This window comes from Callionymus lyra, chromosome 4, assembly GCF_982586985.1.
Source record: "Callionymus lyra chromosome 4, fCalLyr1.hap1.1, whole genome shotgun sequence".
In the NCBI taxonomy this organism is placed as follows: domain Eukaryota; kingdom Metazoa; phylum Chordata; class Actinopteri; order Syngnathiformes; family Callionymidae; genus Callionymus; species Callionymus lyra.
The window spans coordinates 28133820-28150549 of NC_141821.1; the positions used below are offsets into that span (position 1 = coordinate 28133820).

The 16730-nt window shown below is 39.5% G+C and overlaps 1 protein-coding gene across 1 annotated transcript; it reads right to left on the reverse strand.

Annotated features, from left to right (window-relative positions):
* Positions 1-2774: 2774 nt before the first annotated feature.
* trmt44 (tRNA methyltransferase 44 homolog) lies at positions 2775-14187 on the reverse strand. Its single transcript, XM_087788172.1, has 11 exons — positions 13824-14187; positions 13651-13759; positions 12906-13125; positions 12770-12838; positions 12591-12698; positions 11921-11992; positions 10012-10118; positions 9284-9467; positions 6967-7303; positions 3991-4107; positions 2775-3046 (listed from the first exon to the last, which is right to left on the reverse strand). Exons 1-11 carry the CDS (start codon positions 14167-14169, stop codon positions 2820-2822), a joined length of 1896 nt encoding a protein of 631 aa, XP_087644298.1. The 5' UTR covers positions 14170-14187; the 3' UTR covers positions 2775-2819.
* Between the last annotated feature and the right edge of the window lie 2543 nt (positions 14188-16730).

Below are 16730 nucleotides of genomic sequence, written 5' to 3' on the forward strand. Positions count from 1 at the left end.
CAAGTGGCCCTTATTTAAGGATGAAGCCAGTACATGTTGTGCATGCAATTCTCTGTGAAAACTGTTGAAAGATGGGTCGTGCCAAACGTTGTTCAGAAGAAATGCGTGCTTTGATTAAAAAGTTGATTGGAGAGGGGAAAACGTATAAAAAATTGCAGGAAATTATTGGCTGCTCAGTTAAAATGATCTCCAATGCTTTAAAATGGAAAGACAAACCAGAGAGACGTGAAGAAAATTTAAGACTACCATTCGAATGGACCGAAGGATAGTCAGAATGGCAAAGACTAAGCCAAGGGTCTGCTCCAGGGAGATCAGAGACGGTCTGAAGGTACCTGTGAGTGCTGTGACAATGAGAAGACGCTTATGTGAGGCTAATCTACAGCAAGAAGCCCCCCCAAAGTCCCACGGTTGCAAAAAAGACATGTGCTGAAGAGGATTGCATTTGCCAAACATCATGTCGACTGGCCTCTGGAGAAATGAAGAAACATTTTGTGAACTGATGAAAGTAAGATTGTTCTTTTTGGATCCAAGGGCCGCAGACAGTTTGTCAGACGACCCCCAAACACTGAATACAAGCCAGAGCACACTCTGAAGACCATGAAGCATGGTGGTGCAAGCATCATGATATGGGGCTGTTTCTCTTACCATGGTGTCGGGCCTTTATATCGCATACCAGGGATCATGGATCAATTTGGATACATCACAATACTTGAGGAGGTCATGCTGCCTTATGCCGAATGGGAAATGCCCCTGAAATGGGTGTTTCAACAGAACAATGACCCAAACATACCAGTAAGCGAGCCAAATCTTGGTTCCAGACCAACAAAATTGAGGTTATGGAGTGGCCAGGCCAATCCCCAGACCTTAATCCAATTGAGCACTTGTGGTGTGACATAAAATTTGCTGCTTCTGAGTCAAAACCCAAAAATGCAGAGGAATTGTGGAAGGTTGTCCAATCTTCCTGGGCTGGCATACCTGTTCAGAGGGGCCAGAGGCTGGTTGACTCCATGCAGCACAGATGTGCAGCAGTTGTTAAAAACAGGGGTTATTCAACCAAATATTAGTTAACTAATTGTCAGGATTGCTAAATGTTAATATTTTTTCAGTTTATTTAGTAAATATTTGAGTTTGTAATGAGAAATGCCGACACTGCTATTTTTTTGAACACAGAAATATCACCTTTTCTTTCATATTCTGCAAAGTAAATAAATATTGATGCTTTTTTCTTTATGATTTGTTGTGCAATACCATGGGCAGTGTTCCTAATGAAAGAAAATAAAAAATATTATAAGGATTTTGAGCTTTATTAACTTTTTAAAAAACACTGCTATTATTTTGAACATAGCTGTAAGTAATAGTTATTTGTAAAGATCTTTCTTGACCAGGGTCACAAAGCGGCTCCCTTTAGAATTCAGATGAAAAGGGGCGACTTTTACACTGTAATTGAGAACTCCCATTTAAATAAGGATTAAAAGGGCAGACTTTTACTCTAACATTCTCAACTCCCACCAATATTTAAGATACACAGGGCAGACTTTTACTTTGAAATTCACACACTGATAATTTATATATATTTTTCAAATCAAAATCCCTAAAGCATTGGAGGAACAATATTGAACAAAAATGAAATTTAATAGCAAGAACTATTTTTTATTTTGATTCGATAAAAAGAATCAAAGAAAAGATGCGGAAAATACAAAATAAAGGTTTCATCTACAATCTGTAGAATGTGAAAAATAAATGCGTTTAAAATGTTATTAAATGGCAAGTTTTGATGCCTAAGAATTTTCTGTAATGCAACATGTCAGCTGGAGGCATGATACATTCTCTTGAACTAAAGATTGAGGAGCAACTGACGACGACGACGACGATGATAAAAATAGGTGAACATGAATCTGACCTCCATGTGATGGTCCCAGAGTACCATGTCCCGTGTGTCTCTAGTGGACCAGAAGAGGCCACCGAGCAGACAGACAAGTGTTTAATCACAGAAGTCAAACCCAGACATGGTTCTGGATCAGCAGGTCGACGGACCAGACGTCCAGCAGGGAAGAGAAGGAGGAAGAAGGTGAGTTGGTCAATCCTGACAATGACTGTGTCCAGTTCATCACAGCCTACAGCTCCTCGGTGTGCGTTGGGGTGAGAAATGTAGTGATGGCATTTATTGATCATGTGGGAGGATCATGTTGTTTAGAGGAAGTCATCCGAGTGTGTTGGTCATGATACTGATTTCACTGTATATATATAAACATAAACATCAAGAATGTTTTATTTAGCCACGTGTCCCTCAAACTGTTGCTCTGTGCGATGACGCGAGCGGACGAGAGGTCATGCAGTGGCCGGCGTTGAACAAAGCAAATGTTAGAGCCATCAATAATTTGTGGAGTCCGAGTCGTGGGACGAGCCGCTCGTCGTCTCCTCTCGGAAAGTGCTGCCGGTGAGTCTGTGTGACACAATCCAGAGTCACCTCGTGGCTCAAATGTCACCGGGAGTGAAGCCCACACACTGTCTGCAGGGGCCCCCGCAGGTGGGAGCCCCGTGTGTGGTTCACTCACCCACCGTTTGTATCACATAAATGAATGTTTGACTGAATATTTTTGTGTTTATTTCAAATTCGATTTCTGTTACTGCCACACCTGTCCTCGCACAAGGACAAAGTTAAGACCCTGACAAGATCTAAAGAAATCCAGGAACCAAAAGAGCCAAGGAGAGCAAAGTTACAGTGATACGATTTATTTACATATCATGCTTTAAAAATACACTTTAAAGTAAATTAATAAAAACACATGTTCTTGACCACAACTCCAATAAATAGTTACTCAATTCATTTTGCTTTTCTTTAAAGGATTGGTGGAGGGTTGTAGGTCGTCTGCTCCATGAGCGAATGCGCATTGCTCGGCCTGCAGGGGGCAGCCTTGAGGGTGGTTACAATGGAACCAGCAAGCGCGGGTTTTCCGGGTTCCAGCAGGTGGCGCTTTTTTCCTGGTGTTCGCTTGAGAGGGCTTCATGTCCCTCCAGTCTCTGATGTGCACGTGTCCCTTTTCAACTACAAAAATGGACACTGAGTCAAAGCCATCCTCGAGCCAATGGACAGTAGTAGTAGTTAAAACGATTAATTTAATGATCACAATGACAGCTATAATTTCAGAATAAAATCTTTCATTTCAGTTTCAAACTCGCAACTAATGTCATATTTTCTGACATAATTATACTGTATTTCAGACTTAAATCATCACTCTGACAGTTGTATTGTATGACATTATGTCCATTTAAAAAACGACCAGCAATTTCAGAATAAAAGTCACCTCCGACAGGCAGGGCAAGTACAGGCTGTTAAAAATGAAACCTTCTAGTGGCAGCTAAATGTTAATTATGAGCTCATCGTCCAAAAAAAGTGTGCAGTGTGAGTTTGACGTCAATATTAAAGAATCATTTCATAATAAAAGCATCCCTCTGAGGTCTGTGGATCAGAAACTACTGATGGTTCCTCGCACACGGTTCAGGACCAGAGGAGAGAAATCCTTCCAGGCTGTTGCTCCTAAGCTTTGGAACGATCTTCCTCTCCCTCTGTGTTTGATGGATCTACTGACTCCTTCAAGAAACATCTTAAGACATTTTTATTTGTGCACGCTTTTCCTTGATTTTCTGGAACTCCTATGTTATTCTCTGTGTTATCTTGACCTTTTTATTATATATTTTATTGAGTATTATTTTGATCGTTTAAGCGCTTTGTGACCCTGGTCTGGGAAAGCGCTCTACAAATATAAATGACTTACATCTGAACTGCTTGTTCAGAATTGCATCCTCTTTCCCAATTTCTATCAACATTATAGTTTAAATTATGACCTTGAATTTAGATCAATTTGTTTTTTTAATTTAAGTATAACAAGCCCATTATGTTTGACAAATTACAAAGACACTGTTTCTTCAAGTGGCGCCACAGACAGCAGTGCATGTCGTAGCATCATGGGCTCAGGTGTTTGCACTCACCGCGAAACACGTGATGGTTGTTCTTGAGGAGCGTCTGAAGACCCCCGCACTCGCTCTTCAGCCGCTGCAGGGTTTCCTGTTCCATCAGCGCAGCAGCCTCCCCCAGAGAAAGACTGCCTGTCGACAGAAGATGGATCCATGTGACCTTTTTATCAACACGTCAATGTGTCACACGGAAAAGTTATTAGTTAGAGTTAGTTATTTCACTTAGTGTTATTGGCGGACACGACGGCTCCCTCAGCCCCAGCCCAGAGGAGAGCTGGAAACAAAAGGCTTCTGTGTGAAGTGTGCTCAATTAAAGAGGTGATCCCACTGGCAGGGACTGGCAGTGCTGAACCTCCCACTGCTGCCATCACTCGCCTCGCTGATGAGGCATAAACATCACTTATGGATGTAAAAAAACAACATCTTGTTTGATCATGCAGTGCTCACAACTATCCCACTGCTGCCTCTCTCCGTCAAAGTCATTTTAAGTGGCCCACACACGCTTTAAACAACTCAATTTTACTTTTTTAGTCTTTAATCTTTAGGCCAAAGACTGTTCAATTAGAATTAAAAGGTTTCCATATAAATAATAATTATAATTTGAGATGTTCATATGGGAGAGACATATTCTTAATGGATTCATTTGGACTAAGCGTATTTTATTCTACAAAATTATAATTCAAAATGGGGTTTATGACATTAATGAGAGGCCGTGCTTCAACAAAAAAAAAAAACATTTCCGCTTAAATAAAGTAGAAAATAATAACGATTGCACTTTTTGTGAACAAGAAGGGAAAAACTTAACTTGAAGTTTCGCATTTGAATTTAGAACCCACAGTGGATGAGAAGTGATAATGATTTCAAACACAGACTCAAATGTAGTCCAGGTACCTGGTGATGCGAACAATATGAGCAATGTTTAAAAAACTAAAAGATTGAAAGTGTCCAGACCGAGAAAGTGTGACGTCAGCTCGGAGCCCTGATTTAATATCAATAGAGTGCCCAGCACTGCCCTTTACCGCTGCGATTTTAATGGGGATTAATGGGAAGAGGTTGCTATTGACGGAGCGCACCAGGAGCGGAGCGTTATTAATGGCTCGGCACTGAACTTGTTTAAGGCTGAACGACGTTCGGATTGTTTGTTTTCTTCGGATCTTATTTTGGCTGCTCACAGTCACGCTGAGAGGGAGAAGTTAAAAAAAAATGCTGAGTGGAGAATTAAAAGTTTATTTTGAAGCTCATCAACTAGAATTCTACATCAATACTCGGGCCGACTCGGGGTCTGTCGGCTCGGCTGCTCCGATTCTACTCTTTGTTCTTACACAGCACATCACTGAAAAGCATATAAATGCACACTCATGCATTAATCATGGCTCCTGGTGCATTATTCATCCAGCCATCTTGATACACGCTCACACTAGCACCGTCTTTTCTGACATCCTGACAGAAAATTTTCCATTTTAATCATGAAGCCCCTCATCTCTTTATCTCCCTCATATTGGGTGTGTGGCAGGGGAGGGAGTGCAGGTAGCGGGGGGTCCTGAAAGGTGACAAGTGGGTGGTATTTGAGAGGAAGAAGCATCTCTGTAACGAAGCTCTTTGAGCCGACTCCGGTGGAGAAGATGGTGACCATCAGATGGGGGTGACAGTGATGACATCTTTTAACAAACATGTCAAAATGAACCAGCAGTAAACATGAGAGTGGAGGGAAATATATGATCTAAGCAGCATGTGGGACTTTCTCGTAGACAAGAGGCTGTTTTTTTTTCCCTCTTCCTGTCACAAAAGCAGCAGGTCATGTACACAAACCCCTGCAGGAACGTTCCATAACAGTGTTTACTTTCAGACCATACAACACATTAAATGTATTACAGCCATCGAGCTCTGGCCTTCCCTGAAGAATCAGCTCTCAAATAAGTTTTCTTTGGAACCACTTCTTCAAGTACGTTTGCGTGCCAAAGTAACATCCAGATATTCCTACTGGACCGTGTTTAAACTAGAAAAGCACTGAAACAGTGCATACCTCTGCCAAGGAGGACATTTCATATATGTCCATGTTCAGGGTTCGAGTGTGTTCGGAGCCAATATTACAATTCTTGTCCTGCTATTAAACTCACACCAGCGTCTAAACCAACATCAGATAGTTTAAATCGTTACTTACCTACCTACCAAATGTAACTATTAACTTTAAGTCATTAGAAGTCAATGATTATCAATGATTTTTTTCATTGTATGTTGTGTTTGTGTGCACTTTTCTAGCTTGGTGGAACTTGAGCAGCAGCGACGATAAGTCACACAATTGACTGATGGAACCTTCAAACCTACTTAAATCCTGTTGAAACTCAAGGACACCAACAGAATCTAATCAAAGTCTAAAAATCGAACTAACTGAAAACAAAAAATCCTAAAACTTTCATTAATATCCAGTCAGAACCAATTTGTTATGCTGTTGACAAAGAGATAAACCACAGCTCGCAATAAATCAACTTCCTCAATGGATATATAAGTAACTCATAATGTGCTACAAAATTGAATGTTTGTTAACATTTTGGAAAAAAAATAAAAATTTAAGCGACCGACTACATGTTGTTCTTTACACTGCCGGTGATATATTGTTCCATTGAGAGCACTGGTCATCCTAAAAATGGTGCATCTGACTCAGTGTGATCCAAACCAATGTTGCTCTGAAAAAGTGGCATAAACGTAAAATCCAAATTATTTGATCCAGATTATATTTTTTGAACGACAGGCCTGGATCATATCTAGTGGAAAACCCAGGCTTCCAGCTTTGTTTTCCTTATATTTATAACATGATATTTTTTATTGTTTGCTGAATCAACCTATTCAACGCTATATTTTAGCCGACACTTCCTTTCATGTTTTTTTCATCAACGTACATTTTGAGATTTTTTATTGAATACTTTTTAAAGCAACCGTTCTACTTAATTTGTCGTGTATGCTACTGTATGATCAGTGATAGTTGATGTTTACCTCCACAGTTCCAGCGAGGGGAAGAGTCCCGACAGTCCTCAACGGTCATCCCCAGCAGCACTTTAGCAACCCGCATTACGATGCTATCAATAAAGTCTCTGGGGAGCGACATGCAGTTTCGAACCACCTCAACTCTCTCTCGAGGCTGGAACCCAGCTCCCCAGCTGACTCTGCCATCACCGACGGTGCTCCCATGGCAACAGTCGATCTCGGCATCTGGCCGTTGAACTCTGGGTCCAGCAGAGGACTGACGACTGTGGATGAAGGCAGATCTGCGTTGATCTGCCTCAGCCTCCTCAGACTTCTCATAGTTCCTAGATCTCCCAACAAGACAAACCTGCGAGGAGGAACAGAGGATAAAACCGTTTGTAATGTACAATGAGTTTTTTGTTATATTACAAAGTGTTTGCCAGATGCAATTCTGTCTACTATTTTGAAGGTTGTGTTGTGTTTTATACTGTACAGCAGTTATAACATCAAAAACGAAAAACGAGCAAACCTCACTTTACCTTTTATTGAACCAAAACCGTTAATGTATGACTTAAATTTTCCGATATAAGAACAACATCAGTTCTTCACGGTCATCAGAACTCTCACTCCTCGCTCCCCCTGTCTCACTCTTAGGAACAGTAACAATGCAAAACAATGAGAGTTATAGTCATTTACTTCAGTTTTAAAATTTGTGCAGACCAAAATAGAAATAAAAAAATCTGGTAAACTATCATTTCTTTCAGCCTACGTAGAAAATATTTTATATTTTTCAGCAAATCAGTTACAAACGTGTACATTATTATAAATTAGGTTAAGTTTAATATGAAATCATTTAGTTTTTAATATAATTTTATTTTGTATTCTGCATTGTTGTAATGAGGGTAATACTAATATATTAATAGTTTAATATATGATGTACATTAATGTATAGTGTACAAGATGGACGTTAAAGACGAGCACCAAAGAGGTATTTGGATGATTTAGTGTCTTTTTGGACGAAGATGAAGACAAGGACTACTGAGCTACAGTCGCTACATTAAAATGAACAAACATTTTTGTCTATAACTCTAAAAAAGAACAATTACTTATGATCACTAACTAATGTTTTATTTTTGGTTTATTTATATAGAGCATTAAGGCAAATGGAGAAAGTGAACATCATGGAATTATATTTATTTTTAAAGTCAAAGGGGTTTTGCAGCTCCAAGGGTTTTCTATCATGTAGGAAATGGGTCCAAATGGCTCTTTGAGTTGTTAATGTTGCCGACCCCTGCTCTAGAAGATAAGTACAAGTGAATGTCCTACCAGGACCTTCTGTTCTTGTGTGCTCCCCTATCTTATCACATCCTCTATCTTGTCCTTCCTTCCGGCTCCAGAACTACACAGTACTTTTCTACATGAAATATTGAGTGCAAAGCAGATAGTGTGTGTGTCTTGTCTGCAGTGAATCTACATGCTATAAATATATCCAGACAGAGACAGACAGTCCCGGGCGGTCTGCATATTAACAACTGGAAAATCCCATTTAAAAGCTCAGGTCTCCTAAAGTTTCCTAGTTTATCCAGGATAAAAGACTCGGTCCAACAAAACCAAAACAAGGGCCGCCACGCTCACTTGGCTGCACAATGTCCAATAGATTTGGCCTCTTTTGATGCTTGTGGTGTATACTGTATGAATACAAGCTTGCTGGGAGACTAATGCTTACATACACACATTTGTCTTTTCATTTGTGTATGGATTTGTCCTGCATTCAATGAACAGTCGTGAGTATCATATACAGACCTTTCAATGTGCATTTTAAGGGAAGTGACTTACTTTCATCAATTTGTGTTCAATAAAGCAACATCATGTTACTCTTTTGATATATATTTATATTTTCCTGCATTGTGCTGCCCGAGTAAAAGTTGTACTCGTGAAAAGCTCAAGAGAGAGAAAATAGATCGGCTGTGGAATAGACGGCCAGATGTGCACCAGGTGAGTTGTTAGACGCTGAAGAATTCCATAAACTTATGTGATAAATTAGTGTTGTTAACAAAACAGTGTTAAAGCCTCAACCCTTGTGTTATCTCTGGGTCAAGTTGACCCGAAGGCCCGAAGAGACAACACAAGATTATTTCCCCCTAAATCGTTTAGTCTTAGTTTAACGGATCTAAATTAAATACTAATGTAAAATAAGAGCGAAGAATACAAAGATTACAACATTGTTTTATCATCATCCACATGAGAGGCCATGAGGTTTCTAAGTTCATCTTAATAATGTGTTTCCATCTTCTACTTCTGAGAAAAGTGGATGTGACATGTGGCCTTGAGTAAGAGCAAGACAAACCCGTTTGGTGGAGGGGATCCTCAGACAGTCCTCCTGGGTGTTGAAGCCACAGGCCTGGCTGACCTCAGAGATGAAGTCGATGTACAATCTGTACTGAGTCTTTTTGCACTGACGCCTCTGGTACTTGCTGAAGAAGTCAAAGAAGCAACAGGGGAGGACAAAGTACCTGCAGTCGTACGATGATCTGCAAAGTTACATCACATAACAGGGTTGTTATTACTTTAATGCACAATAGATCATACAACTAAAAATTGAGAGACAATACTGCTGAAACCATGCACAAACACACTCAACAAAAAGGCACACTTAACAAAACTCATAAATTCATACCAGACCAGCAGTAAATAACATCCACCATGTCATCACTTTTACACCCCAAATAAACCTGTACTTTGACATACACTCATTAAAAAAAGTACACTAAACCAGAGGACACATGTACTGTACATAGTACATTACAGTTACACATATTACAGTTTTGTCATATGTGTATACTTGACATGTTACTACAAGTTAAAGCTGCAATATGCAAGATTAAAAGCATTGTTTCTGGCTCCCCCGGTGTAAAAACTGTGTAACTACAATGTCATTGACTCTCCGTTGACATACATAGCACTTGTAATTGTTCACAAATTTGACTATAAACCCACATCTTCAAGCTCAAACATACACACAAAAATGGGACAGTAATGAAAGTAAGGAGATCAGCTGGTGTGCTGATGACTCGCCTGGCTGCTATAACAGGGATCCATGGTGTGAGCTCGTCCGAGTGGTTCCCAATCAACCAGTCTGTATCTGGGAACAAGGAGCTCTCACTGGGAGTAATTGCTTTTTCCTGAAATAGCCAAGAGAAGAAAATCATGTGAGTGATGCACTGATTTGATTCAGATGTCTTTGTGCAAATTGGCTAAGAGTCTCTCACAATCACTGAAACACTTTCAGACACTTGACTGTCCCGGTCGGTCAATAAGCGTGTCTCTTAGTGCCTGTGGTGGACAAGTGACCGGTCCAGGAAGTCCTCTGCGTGTTGTCGGGTCTCAGCTCGTAATCATTATTTGTCCTTCAGTAAGAAGCCTACTTCACTGCCTTGCTAAAAATATACAAGCACTAAAACCTGTTGCAGATTGAAATGTACAATTATAGAAAAGGTTTTTTAGTGTGTTGGCCCATGTATACCGGATTGCATTTCTATGCATTTACCTATTTATAGACATATAATACATTTTCACTGTATACACAACATTTTCTTTTTTCAATCATAAGGAAATTAAAGCCCCAATATCTATAGTTAAAATATTGTGTCTGACTCCCCCTGGTGTCAAAACAGTGTAACTGTAATGTCGTTTGACATTTTCTGAGCATGCATAAGTCCTGACGTTTAGATATGAAAAAAATATTTCAATGAAAATTAAAAAATGTAACTTATTACTGCTTTAAAAGAAGATGATCACAGTTGTTCAATGTGTTTATGTGGTAAACATTCAACTATAAATATTCTCACAATCAAAACATGATTCTCAGTAATAACAATGTCCAAAAATTGGATGTTATAAATCGGAGACTTACAGGATTTTCTCATAATGACTGTAGGCCGCACTTGTGGTTTACGCAGAATTTCAACTAAACAGACATCAGAGGATCTATGTCCTGGATGTCTTCAATATAGGTTTGGTCCCACACATCATCAGACATAGAAGATCAGGACAGTGCAACGTCTTGCTCAGACAAATCGGTCAATAATAGATGAGCTGAAATGGAAGCAGTCAGCAGCCGGCTGTCACAACAAATTGGGTGACTCAGACCATATTTGGGGGAGGTTACATAAATTCATTTGAGCTTAGAAGGAATAATGACAGACGGTGCTCCAGAAAATTCCTCAAAAAACAGGAACAACATGTTCGGAGGTCGGACTTACAACTTAATGTCTCTGGTCTTTTTGGAACATCTCAGCTATGCGGTTAACACATTTGGTTAAAAGCATTTTAGTCATGTTTATTTTAAAATACAGCCAACTCTACGCTGCCAACACCACCTTGTTACTTTGTTACTTATTTTAGCACCAATCAGATAAAATATTCCTCTATATTTTTCTATTACTTTCTGGGGGGGTTTTCAGAGCATTTTCTTCTCATTAATCTATAACAGGGGGCTCAATATGTCGATTACAATCCACCAGTTGAATGCAAAGTGTTGCTAGACGCATGACACTTTAAGACAGATGCCAAAAGATGTTCACTTTACAGATAGTTCTTGCAAAATGAGTGATCCAGAGTTCGAGATTCCATTGGATCAGCCAGCTGTCAATCAAAACAGCTGATTAAAATAGATTACATTTGGATTTTGACAGATCTCTGGATCAAACTAATGAAATGTCCTGGTTGCAAGTCATCAGAGTAAAGTCATGTAATGACAAAAATATTGTAGGCAGATGTTCTTGACTTCGTTCTAGCAGCTTGCATGCTAAAAAGTCCGAGAACCACTTCTCTAGTATAACAACCTATAATTGTTAAATGAGCAGACTCTACGAAGGCGACAGCGTTAAACAGAAATAGCTGGTGGTTTCTCGTGAAGGGATAATTACAGTAATTGAAACTTAAACATGTTCACAATGAACTTCAACAGATTCTTAACGCTCACCTCCAGCAGCGTGTCAGGGCCGTACATGCTCCAGATCTTCCTCCTCCTCACGTCAATGCCTTTTCCTGGGTGCTGGAAAAGAACAGGTCACAAATGTCTTTAGTCGCAGTGTTACCGCAGGGATGTTAGAATGCAAGATGGACTGTCAGGGATTTTCTCCCGGACAATCAGAATGAGAACAGAGACAAGTGTTAGAATAACAAACAGAGTCATAATCCAGTTTTTACCACCAGCAAGGAGTGGAGAGGTGCATGTACACAAACGCATATCAAATCTTACCCTGACGCAGCAGAGGTGAGTGACTTATTTAGGTCACGACACGCCCATGATTTGACTTATAAGCATCAGATCCACATCATTGACTATAACTCATAGATGACGTTTTAAATTAGTATGTGTGTCATGAGGCGAATGACGGCAGAAGTTAACCTAGATATGGCTTTTTTTTGTATTTTGACTACATTTTTTCTATTATTTTGGTTAGAATCAGTGAAAGTAATGATTCTGACAGTTTTTCAAATTATGTTTTCTCTTTTCTGTGTTTCTTAACTACTGTCACCATAGCTAGAAGGTCAATTTATTAATATTAATCATTTTACGAAGTTGTGTATTTTCATGACATTATGTTGTATTGGTTTCAGCCAGTACTTCTGTGAATGTGATGACCCACCCCCTCATTAGTCAGGATGTGAACCAGCAGACCATTTCCACATCCCAGATCCACGAAGGACTGTCTGCTGGTCAGCTCTTTCTTTGTCCACTCCTCTGACCACAGCACCTGCATTAGAGTAGCATGTTAAGAACACTTTATCTGAAAAGTCTAATAGCAATTTCAAGAAGAGCACCCACCAGCAGGTATGTGGCGATGGCAACATCCTCATACACAAACTTTTCCGGATCTGTTACCTCTGGCCAAACCTTGAAAGGACAATTTCCAAAACGTATTTAGAAATAGAAAAGGTTCAGTAAAATATTGTCACTTTACCTGGACCATAGACTTATACTTCTCCTTCAGCTGCTGGTAGGTGATACTGTACTTCTCCACTGGCAGCAGCGACAAAGTGCTGGTAAATTCACTCTTCTTGGACTCTTTGGTCCAGCGCATCAGTTTTGGAAGGAGGTCAGAGGACAGCCACCGCAGTTTTGGGTAGACTGCATTGTCAGAAAACCAAGCATCAGGAGACAGAACATGCAGCTCCAACACCCTGCAGGGACAATCAAAGTGTTTTTGTAAAGATGCACTGCCACATGTTTAAACATGACATGGTCTGTCATCAACGGGTTTGACTTCACACTTATTTATATTGAGCATTATACACAAGGAAAAATTGGTTTTATTAAGTGATGTAAAGAATAAAAAGTATAAGGCTCATGTTTAATATTTGTATGTAACTAAACCCAATTGCAGGGCTCCTGTTCAGTGTGAACTTATTTGTATTACAGTCAATGTCTCTGATGTTGCTGTATAAACAAAAGCAAAAGCTCTCAATCCATGCCCTTTTTTTAACACATTGGGATATACATTATATAGTCACTAAATGGCTAAAGCCCAAAAGTTAATTTGGTATTTGGTTATTTACATTTTTTTCATTTCGACTAGATCAATCTGTTATGGCAGGATTCTTTTTAGGATACAAGTTGGATCTGAAACATTTCTTTTGTTATCTATTAAGGGTTTACTGATGTCACCCAGAGGTAACTGTTCTTGATCTCAGTGAGCAGAAACTCACCATTCTTCTCTGTTCTGCAGCTTGACCAGATAAATATTGCTCTTCTTCACAGAAACCCGACCATCATCTTCTTCAAATGGAATAAAGCTCACCTGCTGCCGGTCATAGTCTAAAGAAATATAGGATTTTAGAAAGGTTTGGAAGTATTGACATCAACATGAACCAGCTCTTGCCTTTCAACACGAGCTCTCGGTGACTGACAGGGCCATTGCTGCTCAACTTCGGTATGAAAGTCCTGACAGAGGAGCAGAGGGGTTTGGGTTCTCCGTCAGGTGGTGAAGGTGAAGGTGTTTCTGATAAGAAGTCCAGGACATCCTGGGAAAGTGCAGCTTCGCATCCATCCCCGAAGAAACAACTCAGCTCGTCTATGCGTGCATCTCTGCTCTCTGTCAGTTTAACACCACATAAACGTTTGTTTATGACGTGAGGTTTCTGTATCCAAACATCCACTGCGGCCCAGAATCCTTCTACAGGAGTCTTGGATTCACCAGTGGACTTTAGTTCAAACTGTTTCGGCATATCTCTGCCGCGAGGACAGACATGTGTTTACAAATGAAAGTCCACTTCCGGGGGAGGTAGGATGTTTTGAAATGTTGTTCTTCTTTTGTGAAATAATGGCCAGCAAAGAGCTTCTAGGTGCATACTGCCATCTGCTGTACAAGAATATATCGCATCCCTATCAACGTTCTACATATTTCACATTGAGATCCCACATTTTTGGGGGGGTTTAAAAACACACACGTACATGCCAAAAAAAACCTTTTTTTTTCAATAGCTTAACCTGAAGTAGATAACGACTGATACATATTTAGTGTGGTTGTTATCAATTCCACAATTTAATATCTTTGTGATATTATAGAGACCACTTGTTTTCAAAAATGTTCGTTCCATTTAAACATCTCCTTTTTTTATGTTAATCTGCAACTGGGTGCATAAAAAAGTAAAATTAACGAAAGATGTATTGGCTATTACAGCAATCAAACGCTTCCTATAATTGCTGACCAGCTTTGTGCATGTCTCCGCTGGTGCTTTTGTCAGTGCATAATATAAATAGACATGGTAATGTGATGCTGGGAGAGGCATTTTCACATATTTAGCAACTAGTCGGCCTCCACCTTCCCTCCAGCCCAGTGTTGTGTGTCTGCAGTCAAATGTCTCAATTAACTTAAATGGTGGAGAATGTTCAACCTCATGACGCACAGAGCAACTTCCCTTCCTCTACACCTCGCTCTCAGACTCACAATGCAAAAACCGTCCTCCCACGGTGTAAAGTAACACTAAGTGAACTTCAGAGTGACATCTAAGAACTGCCAGAATCCCTCAGGGACCACGGCAGCCTGCTAGTTAAGAGCCAGAGAGACAGAACAATAAAAAGTTGAGTTGAGTGTCCAGACGATCTGACAGTTGTCAGTGAAGGAACGTAAATAAAGTCGATGGAATATGATGCCCTGCCAGTCCATTCACTATTATACGTCATTAATCAAGTTAATAACAATTAAGAACCCATTAACAACAATACAAATGTGAGATTTCATAATAGAAACTGCTTATATATAATTATAATTTATAATTAATTGGAAAATTCCATCCTATTGTGTTTCTGTTGCTGCTGTTGCAGCTGGAATTTCCCCTTGTGTAACCAATAAAGTCATATCTTATCTTAACATTAACAACAAAAGTAACTTTATTGACAAAGACAATGATGACAACATTAACAACATCATAAACAAGGTTAACACTACTAACATGTTTAAAGAAAAAAATTGTGATAATCTGAGTCAGAAACGACAAGAAGTTATTCTCTCTATTCTATAGAAAACAAAGAGCTCTCCATGTTTATGTCAAACTTTGGTCGTGTGTCAAAGATCAAATGTGAAGAGAGGAAGGCGAAGACTCGCCTATCACAACTTTCCTTAGACTTTGAATCACGCTGTTGGTTTAGTAGTTGCTGATATATCACTGAACTATAAGTCACAAAGCAAAATGACTCCAGAACACTGAGAAGTAGATGGACGTGTGTGACGAAACTACTCTTGTTGAAGAGCTGTTACTCCGGGATGGGTCTTCTGAGTGGGAGGTGGGGTGGGGGTTTAGTATAGTACAGTAACAGGAAGTGCAAAGTTCACCCTGGTCCTCCTCACATTCAAATGTAAGAGCCACGTGAGAGAACCAAAAATCCAGTCCGACCTGTTTAGCTACTGCAGCTGAACGACTGCGACAATTCTCTTTATTTAACTCACTGCTCATAGCAAGTTTCGTCTGAGGAACTTCATTTTACGCTCTGAAGACAATGGAGACATATGAGTCATTGAACAACTATTCATGTTTTCATGAAAACTCACTCAAGGAATACGTTTCCAGAGAGCCATTTCTGATACATTTAAAACATGTGTTTGCACTGAAAATACTTTACCCTGCATGAATAATATATTTTAGGATAACCAAGAACATAACACAGTGAATTGGCATATTTATAAGTTATTGGAATAACTTAGAACTGACTCATCAGATGTGTTGTTTGGAAAACATTTGTATTCAGATGCAATTTTAACATTTTTATTTACAAATGTACATTCTCTGGTCCACAGTCATAAAGAGATAGGAATAATACATTGTATAGCAGAGAGTAAGGGCCAAAGGGAAATAATTGAGGGCCTTAAATGTGCCCCAGTTCTGACTTTTGTTGACATTATTCAAATAGATTAATTCAAAGAGGTTGTATCCATTTTAAGTTTATGATATTTGTTTGTATCTATTGATAGAAAACGACACTTAGAGCAGGACCAATGTAGAATGAATACAATTGAAACACTTACTTACTTATAGAGTGTGCCTTGTCGTGGGCCACAACAAAGCTGTGTGTAGGTCACTGAATGTCACTGACATATAGAGACCAGGCTGTGAACAGACGTATGCTACAGTATTCAAGGACTTTCATTGTTAAAATATGACGAGGCCTTGTTTAGACAGACACCTTTAGTGTAACAGGAACAAAAATGTAAGGAAGTAGGTGAATCATGGTAGATGACACAGGCTAACCTACATTCATTCGGTATTAGATTGGATTAGATTAGATTAGA